Raw genomic sequence first — 14,471 nt, forward strand, 5'->3', positions numbered from 1 at the left:
GCCTTTTTTTTTTTTTTTTTAAGAGACAGCAACAACTCTGTCTCTTAAAAAGCCTTGTCCCTGAGGCAAAAAGCCACCGAAGGGATGAGCGAGAGCAGTAAGGAGCCATAAGTAACGGGCAAGAGCTGCCCCACCAGGTCTGAAGGGAAAGGGAAAGCAAGCAGGAGGCTCGTAACTCGGAGGAGACTTCTGCCCATCCTGCCAGGGAGAAAGTCAGAAGCTGCTGTCTGTGACCGCTGCCCTGGCCCTCTGGGTCCCCCAACCCTGGGGCAGGAGGAGAGTCTCTTCAGGAGGGTTGTGCTTGCTCCTAAAAGTAGCAGCAGCAATTTTGATGATGGCAACATTTGTAGAAGAAAAATCGCAGCCTCCTTCAACAGTTTTCACCTAAAGAGCATCCTTTTGAGTTGGGGCGTCCAAAGCAATGACTGCAGTGAAGTTTGGGGCAGAGCTACAGGAGGCAGACGTGCAGAGAGGGCCTTGCTTTGACTCCACGGGGCAGGAGCAGGACCCGGCCAGGGAGAGGGCTGGGACCTCAGCTCACACTCTGGCATTTTTTCAGGGACTGCCAAAAAGAGCAAGATCCTGTCTAAGGAAGAACAGAAAGTGGTCGCGTTTCATGAGTCGGGCCATGCCTTGGTGGGCTGGATGCTGGAGCACACGGAGGCCGTGATGAAGGTGGGTCTCAGCATGTGGGCCTTGGGCATCGCTGACTGGGACATCCCGCCTGTGTCTGTAGGTCATGTGAAAAAGCCTGCCACTGTCATGATCCAGGGAGCAGGAAGCACAGTGGGAGGTGACTGTCCCAGGTGATGGGTCGAAACTCGGACATGGGAGGCAGGAGTAGCCTCTCCCGTCAGAGCGTGGTGCTGCTCCTGGGGTGACTCCAGGAAGGTCACTCCTTGCAGTGAGGGTTCACTGCCTTTGCCTGTCGTTAGCCTGTCCACTCCAAAGTGACTTCTAACTTGGGAAAGAAGTGAGTTGAGCGTACATTTAAAAATACTACTCTAGGCCGGGTGCAGTGGCTCACTTCTGTAATCCCAGTACCTTGGGAGGCCGAGGTGGGTGGATCACGAGGTCAGGAGTTTGAGACCAGCTTGGCTAACATGGTGAAACCCTGTCTCTACTATTTAAAAAAACAAAAAAAAAAACTACTCTTGTAGGCAGCTGTGAACTCGATGGAAGTTTATTCTTATCAGATGTTGACATTATCAGCCAGCTTCCCTAAGACCGGCCTGAGTGCTGCCAAGAGGAGGTGGCTGTCCAGAACACAGGTGCTGTCTTTACAGTGGAGCCAGGGAGCCGGTGCAGGCTGGAGGCTCACCTGAGAAGGCAGCAGTGCTGTGCTCCAACCTCAGTGCTAGCTGCAAAAAATGCACACCATGTAGCAGCTGGTCAGACCTCAGGGCTCGCTGCAAAAAATGCATACCGTGTAGCAGCTGACCAGACCTCAGTGCTCGCTGCAAAAAATGCACACTGTGTAACAGCTGGCCAGACCTCAGGGCTCGCTGCAAAAAATGCACACCGTGTAGCAGCTGGCCAGACCTCAGTGCTTGCTGCAAAAAATGCACACCGTGTAGCAGCTGGCCAGACCTCAGTGCTCACTGCAAAAAATGCACACCATGTAGCAGCTGGCCAGACCTCAGGGCTCGCTGCAAAAAATGCACACCATGTAATAGCTGGCCAGCTTGGTTAATCAGTGCTGGTCCCTGTTACTGTTTCTCAGGTGTGAGTTATAGCAAAGCAGGGTGTTAATCTGAGAGTATCCTGCCTATCCCAGGCTCCCAGCAGGGCTGGGCCAGCGTTTGGGGACCAGGCGTGTGTCACTGCAGTTATGGGGCCCATTTGTGGCACACTGAAAAACCCAGCAATAAACATAACATTTTAACACAGTATCTCAACAAGTCAAATTAATGCAGGGGCTTTGGGAGGCCGAGGCGGGTGGATCACTTGAGGTCAGGAGTTCAAGACCAGCCTGGCCAACATGGTGAAACCTCATCTCTACCAAAAATTTTAAAAATTAGCTAGGCGTGATGGTGGGTACCTGTAATCCCAGCTACTTGAGAGGCAAAGGCACAAGAATTGCTTGAACCCAGCCGGGAGAGGCTGCAGTGAGCCAGGACCACGTTACACACTCCAGCCTGGGTGACAGAGTAAAACTCTCTCAAAGGGAAAAAAAAGAATTTTTACTTTATTTGATGGGCAAAAGTTAGGTAGTCACAATGAAAAAGTCAGCCTCCTTCCCAAGGCTCAGTGTTCTGCCAGAGAAAGGTTGTGAATTGACTGTTAATGGTTTTGGTGATTAATGGGATCATCACTGCGACAGTTATTCAGAGCCGCCTTTTTGTTTTTGAGATGGGGTCTTTCTCTTTGTCTCCCAGACTGGAGTCCATTGGTACGATCACAGCTCAGTGCAGCCTCAACCTTCTGGGCTCAAGTGATGCTCCCACCTCAGCCTCCTGAGTAGCTGGGATTACAGGCATGCACCACCATGCTCAGGTAATTTTTGTATTTTTTGTAGAGAAGGGGTCTTGTTATGTTGCCCAGGCTAGTCTCGAATTCCTGGGCTCAAGCAATCCGCCAGCCTCTACCTCCCAAAGTACTGAGATCACAGGTGTGAGCTACCACGCCCAGCCTAGTGTTAGATTTTAAAGTAAGCTTCCTCTTGGGATTCTCAGAGCACTTAGATGTGGTCGTCTTGCTGCCACAATTCTCAGAAACAGCAGCTGAGCCAGCAGAGGACCTGCCCCTGCCCCATCTCCCTCCATCTCCCACACAGCAGTTCCTTCTCGTTGGGTTAGTGCATTGGCCCCAAGCCGACTTCCTTGCACAACTGCTGTGGGGGTGTGGGGAGGAGCAGAGGTTGGGACAGTCGCTGCTCCCTGGCATCCCATAGCTACTGGACCCTCGGTGAGGGGTCGGGCATCAGAGGCGTGACTTGTCCTTGGCCTCTCAGCTGTCTTCCCAGGGCCTGGCACCTGGTCGTACATGAGGAAGACACTCCCCGACTGTGAACAGGCTCCTGTAGTTGGGAACCCTGCTGTCTCTGGGCTGGCCGTAGGTAGCGTTAGGGTCCTTTGTTGTAAATGGTGCAGATTTGCCTTCCTGCTCTGAGATGCTCGGTCGACGGGGTCCTCTTAGCCTCTCCCACACCTTCCTCCTCAAAGCCCACATCCTGCCTGCTGACCTGGACATCTTGACCTTGTGCAGGTCTCCATAGCGCCTCGGACAAATGCTGCCCTGGGCTTTGCTCAGATGCTCCCCAGAGACCAGCACCTCTTCACCAAGGAGCAGCTGTTTGAGCGAATGTGCATGGCCCTTGGGGGCCGGGCGTCAGAAGCACTGACCTTCAACAGGGTCACTTCCGGTGAGGAGCAGAGCAGCCCTGTGGGCCTGGGGTTTCAGAGTGTTTCCACAGCAATCTCCCTTCTGTTCCAGTGCATGCAATGGGGCGAATCTGGTGTAGGCATAGTTTTGAGTTTTATTAAGTATTTTTTTAAAAATAAGTTGTGTTCATGGGAGATTTGGAACCAAGCAAGAGTTTTTAGACAATTTAATTGGACAAAAACTTAACGTAGATGCTGACTTTAAAGGCATTTAATTGGTTAATTATTGGTAATGTCTACAGGAAACGGAATGAAATTGATGCAGCTTGACTGTTCTCAAGCTGTTACTTCACTGGGATGTGCCAAGCTGAAGGAGGGCCCTGGGACCCCTGGGCTCCGGGTCCTCAGGTTTGCCTTACATAGGTCAGGCTTGTGCTTGAGAACTGCCTTGCAGTGAGCTCTGATGCACCCCCCGTTCTAGATTTCTAAACGAAGAGCATTTTTGAAAGTTTTAAGGCTCTCTTAAGGAACAGTGGTGAGGTGCCGACGTCCATGCTGTCCAGCTTCATGGTGGGATTCCTTGGGAGGAAATGGATGGGAAGGCACAGTGCAGCCCCAGGGTTCTGACCAGGATGCCTGGGCCAGCGCGGCTGTGCGCCTGCAGTGCTGAGGGTCCCTCTGTCTTGACCACCCTGCAGGGGCACAGGATGACCTGAGGAAGGTCACCCGCATTGCCTACTCCATGGTGAAGCAGTTTGGGATGGCACCTGGCATCGGGCCCATCTCCTTCCCTGAGGCACAGGAGAGCCTTGTGGACATCGGGCGGCGCCCCTTCAGCCAAGGCCTGCAGCAGATGATGGATCATGTGAGTCTGTTCTGGCCTCGCGCTGTGCTACGTGCTCCCCCGGGAAGGGAGTTCCCCGGGCTTGCCACATGAGGGCCGCCCCAGCTGAGCTCAGCTCCAGGCCCCATGTGGCTTTCTTCCTTCTGGGCTCTGCGGTAGCTCTGACCTGTGGAGGACACAGATGCTTCTGATGAAATTATAGACGTGAATCTGGGAAGAATATCAAATAAACTGAGCGATAGAGCCAGGCCCACATGGCCTTCAGACTGGGCCAGGAAGGGCCGGCTGTGTGCCTGTGAGGCAGCTGTGGGTATGAGTGGTGGGTGGGCAGGCAGGGGGGCCCTGCTTTCCTGGCAGGGGTCACAGGGGCAGGAGACCTGCTAGCCGAGGAGTCCTGCCATCCTGGGAGGGGAAAGGCCATGTTTTCCAGCCCTGCGTTTCTTTTCTGTGCTTTGGTGCTGGAGCCAGCAGCCAGCCTTGCCCCTCACACAGTTTCCTCCACTCACAGGAAGCAAGACTGCTGGTGGCCAAGGCCTACAGACACACCGAGAAGGTGCTGCAGGAGAACCTGGACAAGCTGCAGGCGGTGAGGCCCCAGCCAGCGGGGAGGCCGCCACGCCTCACAGTCCTCACAGTCCCCGTGGTCCGAGAGTGCAGAGAACACTCTGGTCAATGGGAATTCTACCTTATATTTTCCATACTTTGATCATGAACACGTCACGGGTGCTCCATCAAGGTAGAAGGAAGCTGCCACAGCATCTCCTGTGCCTGTTACCTGGCATTAGCAGTTACCAGTATTTTGTCAGTTGTGTTTAATCTTTTTACAGCTCTTAAACTTTCTTCTTGAACTTTTTTTTAAAATAAAGTTTTGGCTGGGCGCAGTGGCTCACGCCTGTAATCCCAGCACTTTGGGAGGCCAAGGCGGGTAGATCACGAGGTCAGGAGCTCGGGAACATCCTGGCCAGCATGGTGAAACCGCATCTCTACTAAAAATACAAAAAACAATTTTATATTTGGGTCCTGGTAACTGCTGCTTAGAACTCAGGAGAGGTGAATTGGCTCTCTGTCCCATGTTGTGAACAGATGGGGAGGCAGGGGAAGGGTAGTTGTTTCTTCAGCTCCCCTTATTTCTTTCAAGTGAGGCACGGTTGTGTCACATGGGTATCCTGTGTTTGGGACCCTTGGAGTGTCATCCCCAAGCAGCAGCAGCACCTTGGGGGAGGTGTGGGCAGTGCCATCTCCCTCTGAAGCAGCACCTGCCTGCAGGCAGGGTATCTTGCGAGTCATCCTGCACGTCATGGCTGACGAAGCAGCTTTGCAGAATGAAGACTCAACACGGGAAGCCAGAGTGGGCAAGGGCAAAGCTCCAGGCGAGGCTTCTGGCTTCTCTCTCACTGGCTGTGGAGTGGAGTGTCGGCCCTGTGTGTGAACCGCCAGCCATTCACACACTCAGTGGGTTGCAGAACCTAGTAAAAATCTCAGAGCAGCCCTGGAGAGGAAATGTGTGTCTCCTGGAATACAGCTGCAGGTAAATCACTGTGGCTTCAGGAATTACCGTTTTCTTTAGAAAATTTGGAAGAGTGAGGAAAGGAGCAGGCAGTTTAAAAAAAAATAAAAGAAAATCTGGAAGAGTTTTGCCTTGACAGAAACTAGGGAAATGTGGCTGTGGCAGTGTTTTCTGTGGTCGCCCAGGCCGCAGCAGAGGCAGGGCTGCTAGCACAGGACACTCAGTATCAGTGTTTTCCAGGATCCCAGCTGGAGTGGCAGGAATTCCCTTCCCCAAATTGTGAGGTCCCAGCTCACACACCACCTGATTCCTTCTTCCCGGTCCTCAGTTTCCAGTCAGGAGGGTGCAGCCTTTTACAAACCATCCCCTTCCCTGTAGACACACACACCTTGTTTGGTGAAGGAAATTGCAGTTGCCAAAAATAAGCCAAGATTTTGAAGGGAAGTAGAAAAATTAATGAGGCTGGCCGCCGGAAATCATTTGTGAGGCTGAGATGGGGGTGATTGTTCTTTCAGGGCTGCCTCCGTGCCTCCGCTTCCCTGGGAAAGTGGCCTGTCCAGGGTGTCCTGCCCACAGGCAGGCCCTCACACCTCCCGCCGCCTCCCCGAGACTTAGAGTTGCTCTGTGTCTGTCCTGGGACTCACACTGCTCTGCCTGTTCTTTCTAGCTGGCAAATGCCCTTCTGGAAAAGGAAGTGATAAACTATGAGGACATTGAGGCTCTCATTGGCCCACCGCCCCATGGGCCTAAGAAAATGATCGCGCCACAGAGGTGGATCGACGCCCAGAGGGAGAAGCAGGACTCTGGAGAGGAGGAGGCGGCGGAAGAGGCCCAGCAGCCCCCACTTTGAGGCAAAGAGCCATCTTGGCCAAAGTAGTTGGGACGTGTTGGCCGCACGTGCGGGTGATCCAAGAAGTGAGCGGCTCACTCAGCCACCCTGCGTTTCTTTTCAGCTGAGCTTTGCACTTGCTCTTGGGGCCCTCAGTAGTCTCTGCACAGCGGCTTCTGAGATCTCTTTATTGATTACCCTTTTCACGATTGTAAATTTCTCTTCCGAAACAGCTGAATGAGCCTTGTGTTTGTGCATTGTTTCCCCCATGGGGAAGGTTATTAGTGCTTTCCCAAGTGAGCATGGGACACCTCGAGTTCCCAGGGTTACAGACACAGCCCTTCCCAGTGTGGCTGAGGCCACCCAGAGACCGCACAGCATTCAGACTCTGAACAGACCCCTGTTCATGCTGACGTCTGCACAGCCGTTCAGTTTCCGTGGCTCCCTCGGAATGCTAAGGGGATCGGACATGAAAGGACCCTCTGAGCCGATTGTCCTGACTCCAGCGGCTCTGTCATGGAGCTCACTCATCAATGAAGCTACACAGGCCCAGAAACTGGGCTCTAGAGGACTCAGCACTGCCACCTGCTGCCGTGTGGACAGGTGCAGTTTGAGGACTTCTCGCTGGTCTAGTCATGCAGTGTTGGGATGCATTGGTTTTTATTAACATGAGAATTGTTGAGTTACTTCACTAATAAACTCTGTGGATGGAAAAATCTACAAGTGCATTGTCTGACCAGCCGTAACACAGAGGAGCTGGTGGGCTTGTGTTTTCAGTTTATAATTTGAGTAATGTAGGGGCTAAGTGGAAAACTCCTGTAGGAATCTGGGGCCTGGACCCTGTAGGAAGAGAGGATGACCCAGGACGGATACCCAGCAGTGGGCCTGGCCCTGTGTTCAGAGCATGCAGCTCACACTCTGGCCTCCTGTGGTGCAGTGACGTGAATGGATTGTCCTAGTGTTGCTGCAACACTGAATGCCCCCCAAAAACGCCAGCTGAGTTGTAGGGAGGCAGGTGCAGGTGCTGTCACACACCCAAGGGTGGGCATCTCTGAGAGAGACTCTGACCTTTGCCCCAGTTCTCCAACTCCATTACCAAAGGCCAGCATGCAGTTGGGAGGTTTTTAGCTGCTATACCCAAGAGTGGTGTCCTCAGTAATGTTTTTTTGTTTTTGTTGTGTTGTTTTTTGACAGAGTCTTGCTCTGTCACCCAGGCTAGACTGCAGTGGTGCCATCTCGGCTCACTGCAGCCTTGATCTCCTGGGCTCAGGTCATCCCCCTTACTCAGCCTCCCAAGTAACGGATCAGAGGCACACACCACTATGCCCGGCTATTTTCTTTTTTTTTTTTTTTTTTTTTGAGATAGAGTCTTGCTCTGTCGCCCAGGCTGCAGTGCAGTGGCACGATCTCGCCTCCCCCTCCTGAGTAGTTGGGATAACTGGCACCCGCCACCACACCTAGCCAATTTTTTGTTTTTAGTAGACATGGGGTTTCACCATTTTGGCTCTGCTAGTCTCAAACTCCTGACCTCAGGTGATCCACCCGCCTCGGCCTCCCAAACTGCTGGGATTACAGGTATGAGCCACCGTGCCTGGTTTGTGGAAAAAAACCTTTTTCTTTTTTGACGCGGACTCGTTCTGTTGCCCAGGCTGGAGTGCAGTGGTGTGATCTCGGCTCACAGCAACCTCCATCTCCCGGATTCAAGAGATTCTCCTGTCCCAGTCTTCCGAGTAGCTGGGATTAAAGGCGCGCACCACCACTCCCGGCTAATTTTTGCATTTTTAGTAGAGACGGGGTTTCGCCATATTGGCCAGGCTGGTCTCGAACTCTTGACCTCGTAATCCGCCCGCGTCGGCCTCTGAGGGATTACAGGCGTGAGCCACCGCGCTCGGCCGAAATTCCTTTTTTTTTTTTTGGGACTTGAGTCTTGCTCTGTTGCCTAGCCTGGAGTGCAGTGGTGCGATCTCGGCTCATCGCAACGTCTACCTGCCGGGTTCCCGCCCCGCCGCACTCAGGGTGGCGCCATGTTTGCAAGGGCGGGGCCAGAATTGCCGGGAGAGCCGCTGCGACGTCACTTCCTCCTTCCCGGGCTCTGATTGGTCAGAGCGCCCGGCACTTCTGGTTGTTCCGCCCGGCTATCATCCCAGGGTGCGTTGCGGCGCCGTTTCTTTTTCGCTCGGCTGTTGTCCTGCGCGGAGGTTAGTGAGGCTGGTTCCCGGCCTCCGGGCTCCATCCAGGGCCATCGGCCTGGTGCTGTCGGCAGCGCGGGCATGGAGGAGCCTTTTCTGCTTCACAGACAGCGTGGGGCCGGGTCCCGGGCTCTAAACGCGGCCGGACGGCCCAGGATGGAGGGTGCGGGGCGGAGGCCTGGGGAGTGCGCGAGCCGGTGCCCGGTCCTCACTCCCTCCGATTTCATCCGCAGCCGCAGGGCCGTAGGCAGCCATGGCGCCCAGCCGGAATGGCATGATCTTGAAGCCCCACTTCCACAAGGACTGGCAGCGGCGCGTGGCCACGTGGTTCAACCAGCCGGCCCGGAAGATCCGTAGGTGAGCCCTGCGCCCGCGGCTGCTCCTGGGGCTCGTGCCGGCGGCCGCGCCTAGGGTGGGGGGCGGGCGATGCCGGGGCGGGGGGCGCTTGCCCGACCGCCCTGGGCGAGGCTGACCCGCTGGGTTCTCTCCGCCAGACGCAAGGCCCGGCAAGCCAAGGCGCGCCGCATCGCCCCGCGCCCCGCGTCGGGGCCCATCCGGCCCATCGTGCGCTGCCCCACGGTTCGATACCACACGAAGGTGCGCGCCGGCCGCGGCTTCAGCCTGGAGGAGCTCAGGGTGAGTTCTGGCCACGCGCGGTGTCGGGAGGCGCCCGAAGTCCGCTTTGCTGGCCTCAGTCGCGTGATGACATTCTCCGGAATCGCTGTACGGCCTTGATGAAAGCACATTTGAACCCTTTTCCATCTGATCGCTGAGGCTTTTCATCCGCGCCTCGGGGCTGGAGACAGTCCGGGCCTGTCTCCATCTCGCTCTGGTTCTGCGGCAGGTGGCCGGCATTCACAAGAAGGTGGCCCGGACCATTGGCATTTCTGTGGACCCGAGGAGGCGGAATAAGTCCACCGAGTCCCTGCAGGCCAACGTGCAGCGGCTAAAGGAGTACCGCTCCAAACTCATCCTGTTCCCCAGGAAGCCCTCGGCCCCGCAGAAGGGCGACAGTTCTGTGAGTATGGGGCGTTCTGGCCGTCCTGGCAGGCGGGGACACCCGTCCCTGTGTCCAGCTGGGGTGAGAGGTGTCACAACATTGTGGCTGTTCTGTTAGCAAAACATGGCCTCGTGCAGGAGTAGACAGTGAGCCAATCAGGACTGCCAAGGTGGGGTGCTGCCTTCTGCTCGGCCGTCATGGCAAGGCAGTGTGGTTTGGAGCCAACTTTTTCCATTGACATCGTTGTTCTCCCTAAAATGGTTGTACTCCAGACTATTTCTAGGAAAACCTTGTAGGGTGAAGTTGATAAGAGCCCATTGTATGGGCTTCCTGGTAGCTGAATTAGGGAGCAGTTCTCAGCCCAGACCCTGGTTCACAGGCAGTTGATTCTCTGTGTCAGCTCAGTAAGATAGTTGTTTCACGATCTAATAATGACTGTTTCAACACTGGGGCCACAGAGTGTTTCAGGGAAGGCTGACCCTGGTTCCCGAACACGTGATCCGAGGGGAAGTTATGGGCTAGGTGAGTGTGGCGTCCTTGGGGCAGAGGGGCTCAACCCACTGAACTATCTCATTCCCCAACAGGCTGAGGAACTGAAGCTCGCCACCCAGCTGACAGGACCAGTCATGCCCATCCGGAATGTAAGTGGATGCCTGCTCCAGTCCAGGCTTTAGACAAGATCAGTGGGTGAATTTGAGGCGGGGATCAGGCTTAAGAAAGAGAACAGTGGCAATTGTAGTGTGTGGAGGTTTGTGGAAAGGAACGTTTCCTTCTGGCTTTGTTTGCACCCACGAAGCCCTACGTTGGGAGAGTTGAAAGAGTTTCTCTGTGTTGTTTGCGTTGCTTTTGAATTTCTGGGTTTACAGGCCTGGGCCACCGTGTCTGGCTCAGGGAGGGTTATTTCTTTCTTTCTTTCTTTCTTTTTTTTTTTTTTTTTTAAATCTTAGGGAAGGTGATTCCTTAGCAAAGTCAGGGTCGCTTTTCAGCAGTGCCTGAGCAGTATACCTGCTCCCCCAAGGCTGTCTCCTGGGCTCTGCCGACGCCTGGTTGTGATCTTGCCCAGTGATTCTTGTGTGTTTAACACCCTGTTCCTCTCTTCTAGGTCTACAAGAAGGAGAAAGCACGAGTCATCACTGAGGAGGAGAAGAATTTCAAAGCCTTCGCTAGTCTCCGCATGGCCCGTGCCAATGCCCGGCTCTTCGGCATACGAGCAAAAAGAGCCAAGGAAGCTGCAGAACAGGACGTGGAAAAGAAAAAATGAAGCCCTTTTGGGGACTTGTAATAAATCAGCGGTCATGCTGGGTCTCCACGTGATGTGTTTCGTAGGAACAGCTGTGTCTGGGATGGGGCTTGGCAGCTGTGACTTCCTGGCAGGGGGTTTGGGGTGTTCTTGGAAGACAGTCCAGCCCTGGATCATGTCTCATTTTCTGTGAAAGCTATATTGCTTGCTTGGCTAGTGATTGATTTAAGATGGTTTTCTTGTGGGGAGGTTACAGAGGCTGACTTACCAGAGGTGCTCTTTGTTTTTCTTTTTAGAGAGACAAGGTTGGGCTGGTGCTCACACCTGTAATCTCAGCACGTTGGGAGGCCACTTGAGCTCAGGAATGCAAGACCAGCCTCACCAACATGGCAAAATCCTGTCTCTAATAAAATTAGCTGGGCGTGATGATGTGCACACCTGTGGTCTTGGCTACTCAGGAGGCTGAGGTGAGGGGATTGCCTGAACCTGGAGGCAGAGGTTGCAGTAAGCCACGATCACACCACTGCACTCCCATCTGGCCAACAACAGCCGAAAAAATGGAGAGGGCTGGAGTACAGTGCCACATTCCTGGCTCACTGCACCCTTGAACTCATGGCTTCGAGGAATTGTCCCTCAGCTTCCCACGTAGTGGGGTTTATGGGCGTGAGCCCCTGCACCCAGCCTGGAGTTGCCTACTTTAAGCAGAGTAGTTTCCAGTCAATGTAGCATCTTTTTCGGGGCCTCACTGTTGAACCCTTTGTGCCTGGTGACTGAGGTCATCCTGCTCTGATCCTTCACTGGCTGTCTTCACCCGGACGCCATGGTATTAGATGGCCCTGCTGAGTTTTGGCCTCTCTGGCAATTGTAAAACATTCTGAAGCCATTGTTCTTGCTTCGTGGACAAGAGGGAGCCAGATAGTATAGGGGGGTCTGAGGTGGGCAGCCCCGTTCCGGGTCCAAGGGCAGCATGGTTTCTCATGAGGTTTTCAAACACAGTCTGGCCATGACAACCCCAGAGATGTGGCCTCAGGGGCCCAGCCAGGTACTGTGTCCACGTTTCTGCCAGGTGCAGGTGTGGGGGCACCTGGGCACTGTTGACGTAGCTGGTGCCAGTACCTCTGGTGCCCATACTTGATAGGCGACAATGTCTGGCTTGTTAGGAAACATGCTGAACATCCAGTGATTTGGAGGGCTGTTGGCTACCGTCTTCCTGTCTAAGGTGTGTGTGCCGAGTTTGTGTTCAGCTTGTATGGCAATCATTTCAAGTGCAGGGAGGGCCTGGCGTGGTGGCTCACGCCTGTAATCCCAGCCGAGGCACACATAATCACTTGAGGTCAGGAGTTCAAGACTAGCCTGGCCAACGTAGCAAAGCCTCATAGCTGCTAAAAATGAAAAAATTAGCCTAGTGTGGTAGCACATGCCTGTAATCCCAGCTACTCTGGAGGCTGAGGCAGGAGAATTGCTTAAATCCAGGAGGCAGAGATTGCAGTGAGCTGAGATCGTGCCACTGCACCCCAGCCTGGATGATGAGGGAAACTCCATCTCAGAAAGTGCAAGGGGGCAGGTTGGGAGCCTGTGCCTAGGCTCAAACCATTTTTAAAAACAATTTTTTAAATTTGAGATGGAGTTTTGCTGTCACCAGACGAATGCAGTGCCACCATCCTGGCTCATTGCAATCTCCACTTTTCAGGCTTAAGTCATTCTCCTGCCTCAGCCTCACTAAGACCACAGACACACACCACCACAGCTGGCTAATTTTTAGTAGACTTGGGGGTTCGCCACGTTGGTCAGGATGGTCTCAATCTCTTGACTTCGTAATCCTGCCTTGGCCTCCTGAAGTCCTGGGATTACAGATGTGAGCCACTGCCAGCCCACAAAAATCCCTCTAAAGTGAAAGGGCATGAAGGTTGGCTGGCTCCAGCGACTCCAATCTGGCTTAAGTCAGTGAATAGGGAACCACTAGGTCCCTGGGGGTGGGGTGGGGCTCACCGGCACTCCAGCCTGCTTCCTCCCTGCCCCACCGCACTAGGGGAAGAGCCTTTCCTGGTGTCTGTCTCAGGGCCCCAACTGGAGTAGCAGAGATCTACACCCCTGCTGTCTGCCACTGTGGGACAAAAGCGCTCATCTGCCTGTGCTGGGGCCCTTTGACCAGCTCGTTTCCACAGGAAATCAGGGGCTTCAGGTGTCTGCCAGAGGCACATCCTCCCCATTTCACAGAAAAGTCCCCAGGGCTGCTCTAACCTTAGGTCTCTCCATTTGCTCAATCCATCAACACACCTAACAGGAGACTGTGAGGGCACCAGTTTCCCTGTGGAGTCTGGGGCCCTGCTGTTTGCCAGCAACATGGCAAAAACCCGTCTTTACCAAAAAATAAAAGTAGCCGCCATGGTGGCGTGCACCTATAGTCCCAGTTACTCAGGAGGCTGAGGGGGGAGGACGGCTTGAGCCTCGGAGGTCAAGGCTGCAGTGAGCCGAGACTGTGCCACTGCGCTCCAACTTGGTGACGGAGACCCTGTCTCAAAAGGAAGAAATAAAATCAGTACAAATTAGAACGGTTGTAATTTAAGAGGGAAATTAGTCATTTTAGGTTAGAGTTTTCCACTAACTTTAAGCCAGAGAGGTATCAGCATTTTCTATTTTTGTGTCTCCATGTGTTACTTGGTTTTTTCTTCTCTTTTCTTTTTTCTTTTCTTTCTTTTGAGGCGGAGTCTTGCTCTGTCACCAAGGCTGCAGTTCAGTGGTTCAAGCGATTCTCTTGCCTTAGCCTCCCAAGCAGCTGGGATTACATGTGTGCGCCACCGTGCCCAGCTAAGTTTTGTATTTTGAGCAGAGACAGGGTTTCACCATGTTGGCCAGATTGGCCTTGATCTCTTGAGGCAGGCAGACCACTGTCTCCATCTCATGATCCGCCCACCTTGGCCTCCCAAAGTGCTGGGATTCTAGGCATGAGCCACCTCGCCTGGCCAATTCTTTGTAAGTAATTATTTATAATTAGTTCCATTTATTTTTTATGGTTTCTGTATCTTAAATTTTTTTTTTAAGTTAGAAGAAATATGTGCTATTGGTTTAAAAAAAAAGTCCAGCTTCACAGAAGAGGGGAGTACAAAGCCAACAGCCCTGGACGCCCCACACCCTGGGAGCAGCCACGCTCTGGTGTGTCCGGAGACGGGTGTGTCAGTATTCCAGCACAAGAATCTGGACTTGTTTCTCACGAGAGCAGCTGATGGCACACTGTCCCTGTGCCGTGCTGTGCCAGGCACCTAGACAGACCTGGCTTCTCCATGTGCCTGTGAAGGGTGGACGGCATGGGCATGGTGTCAGTGGTGTGGACGTGGCTTCTCTGTGAAGTGCGGGTGGGTGGTGTCTGCGCAGTCTTGCGGGCAGGATAGCTGAGAGCTGCTGTGTCAGCTGTGAGTCTTCATCTGCTCAGAGCTGAGCGCCTCCAGTTACTGGGCTCGTCCCTCTGCAGGGCCCCAGTTACCTCCCTCCTCCAGTTTTTCATCATTTTCTTGAACTGCAGCAGGTTTTTTTTTTTTTTT

At 53.7% G+C, this 14,471-nt stretch overlaps 2 protein-coding genes and 1 non-coding gene across 3 annotated transcripts in view; all 3 read left to right on the plus strand.

Moving 5' to 3' along the window:
- Window positions 1-7,219, plus strand: part of SPG7 (SPG7 matrix AAA peptidase subunit, paraplegin) — a 48,403-nt gene extending 41,184 nt beyond the window's left edge. The window contains exons 13-17 of the mRNA XM_017513946.2: window positions 560-675; window positions 3,208-3,364; window positions 4,022-4,188; window positions 4,676-4,753; window positions 6,342-7,219. Coding sequence (XP_017369435.1) covers window positions 560-675; window positions 3,208-3,364; window positions 4,022-4,188; window positions 4,676-4,753; window positions 6,342-6,524 — 701 coding nt within the window. The 3' untranslated portion in view covers window positions 6,525-7,219. The remainder of the gene's footprint in view (window positions 1-559; window positions 676-3,207; window positions 3,365-4,021; window positions 4,189-4,675; window positions 4,754-6,341) is intronic.
- Window positions 7,220-8,593: 1,374 nt separating this feature from the next.
- Window positions 8,594-11,006, plus strand: RPL13 (ribosomal protein L13). The gene is made up of 6 exons (XM_037733266.1): window positions 8,594-8,701; window positions 8,926-9,049; window positions 9,187-9,328; window positions 9,537-9,710; window positions 10,277-10,333; window positions 10,795-11,006. The coding sequence occupies exons 2-6, from the start codon at window positions 8,946-8,948 to the stop codon at window positions 10,951-10,953; spliced, it is 636 nt and encodes a 211-aa protein (XP_037589194.1). The 5' UTR covers window positions 8,594-8,701; window positions 8,926-8,945; the 3' UTR covers window positions 10,954-11,006.
- Window positions 9,393-9,476, plus strand: LOC119468855. The gene has a single exon (XR_005197630.1). It is a non-coding gene; the product is annotated as a small nucleolar RNA MBII-202 (small nucleolar RNA).
- Window positions 11,007-14,471: the final 3,465 nt, after the last annotated feature.

Source organism: Cebus imitator, unplaced genomic scaffold (genome assembly GCF_001604975.1).
Source record: "Cebus imitator isolate Cc_AM_T3 unplaced genomic scaffold, Cebus_imitator-1.0 Scaffold509, whole genome shotgun sequence".
NCBI classification, from domain to species: Eukaryota; Metazoa; Chordata; class Mammalia; order Primates; family Cebidae; genus Cebus; species Cebus imitator.

Bases quoted from the DNA above. Each gene is read 5' to 3' on its own strand.
- RPL13 (XM_037733266.1), top strand. From the start codon at position 8,946: ATGGCGCCCAGCCGGAATGGCATGATCTTGAAGCCCCACTTCCACAAG. The intron at 9,050-9,186 runs GTGAGCCCTGCG...TCTCTCCGCCAG, and splicing joins CCGGCCCGGAAGATCCGTAG to ACGCAAGGCCCGGCAAGCCA. The intron at 9,711-10,276 runs GTGAGTATGGGG...ATTCCCCAACAG, and splicing joins CGCAGAAGGGCGACAGTTCT to GCTGAGGAACTGAAGCTCGC.